At 37.4% G+C, this 1,371-nt stretch overlaps 1 protein-coding gene across 1 annotated transcript in view; it reads left to right on the top strand.

Moving 5' to 3' along the window:
• The first annotated feature begins 69 nt into the window (after positions 1 to 69).
• LOC107659410 (signal peptide peptidase-like 2B) overlaps positions 70 to 1,371 on the top strand; it is an 8,996-nt gene continuing 7,694 nt past the window's right edge. Inside the window, exon 1 of the mRNA XM_016448344.1 lies at positions 70 to 179. Within this exon, the coding sequence (XP_016303830.1) occupies positions 132 to 179 (48 nt within the window). The 5' untranslated portion in view covers positions 70 to 131. The remainder of the gene's footprint in view (positions 180 to 1,371) is intronic.

The following is a 1,371-nucleotide window of genomic DNA, read 5'->3' as shown; positions in this document are numbered from 1 at the left end:
CGTCTCCACCCCCTGATCCCTAAACCCACCCATCTCCACCCCCTAGATGTGGATCTAACCCCGCCCCCTGGATCTTTGTTCTGCAGTGAGTGAGGGCTACTGGATGGGGGAGACGACGACAATCAGGCATCATGCGATTTTTGTCAAGTCTCCTTTGGGCAGCTCTTTTGATCGAACAGGTAAGACATAAGAAAACACAAAAGAATCCGTATGCTTTTTGGTGCGTTTCTCAACAGGTCTGTCCCCAGTTTGTTTGATTTTTTTCTGATGAGTACTAGCTACATGCTATGTAAGCTTAGCTTGCGGTGGACTTCAGTAGGATGTGCTCGTGTATGTTTCTGGGCCGCGCGGCCGAGTTGACCTCATGACACCGTTACTGCGAAACATGCGACAAACTCATTTTCGCTGGATCACCAGTAACGATAAACCTTTATTTTAATGATACTGTACACCGAAAATGTTAAAACGTAAAATGTTAACGGAAAAATAATGTAAACATAAGTTAAAACCCTGTCGTTTGAAAACGGTGAGTTGCCTTACTATACACAGTACCTTACCAAAATATATTTATATTTAGTAAGTATGAATTTCCTGAAAAAGTAATAGTGAAAGTAAGGCAATACATACAAATTATAACAATATTTTCCAGTTAAAGTGCTGACTTTGTTGGGATTGCCTGTGTGAACAACCACATTTGTTTAGATTTTAAGAATGTAGTGTATTCTTTTTTTCTGCTACCAGTTATGCACATTGGAGTATTATGTTGCATTTTAGTTTATTTGGTTAATGTTTATAGAATTATTTTAGTGTCATATATTAACCTGATTATGTGTTGTGTTTAGGGATGTAACGATTAACCGCGAGACGGTTGAAAATCGATTCAAATATGTGACGATTCAAATCGGTTGAGATGTTAAACAAATCGCGAGTCATTTAGGTGTAGGAGTTTATATGAATCTATGTCTGAGGGGAACTTACTGTCTTTAGAAAAGTTTAGATTGTATTTTTTTCTTTTCATCTTGCCTCTGTATAATGCATATTAAAGTTCGTAAGTTCAGCGCTGCTGTGTTTACAGCGGAAACCAGGAAACGGTTTAAGCGCCACCTGCTGGCAGAGAGTGAATCTGCATCTCATTCAGCTCTGCTGTTTCATGCAGATATTTTTATTTATAGTTTCACAAAACTGAAGTCAAACCATTCTGTTTTTGCTTCAAATTTCGAAACTATACAATCTAATTTAGTTTAAAAACTGCTCATGTTGCATGTATGCAGCATCTTTGTTTGGATCAAGATTAAAATGCAGTGGTTGCCTCTAATTTTAAATGTTAAGAGCACAGACAAAGCCTTATTTTGTTTATATGAAGATATTTAT

The sequence above is a fragment of the Sinocyclocheilus anshuiensis genome, unplaced genomic scaffold (genome assembly GCF_001515605.1).
Source record: "Sinocyclocheilus anshuiensis isolate Anshui unplaced genomic scaffold, SAMN03320099.WGS_v1.1 scaffold940, whole genome shotgun sequence".
Taxonomy (NCBI): Eukaryota; Metazoa; Chordata; class Actinopteri; order Cypriniformes; family Cyprinidae; genus Sinocyclocheilus; species Sinocyclocheilus anshuiensis.
The sequence above is the reverse complement of the archived record's forward strand: the minus strand, read 5'-3'. Positions and strand labels throughout refer to the sequence as shown.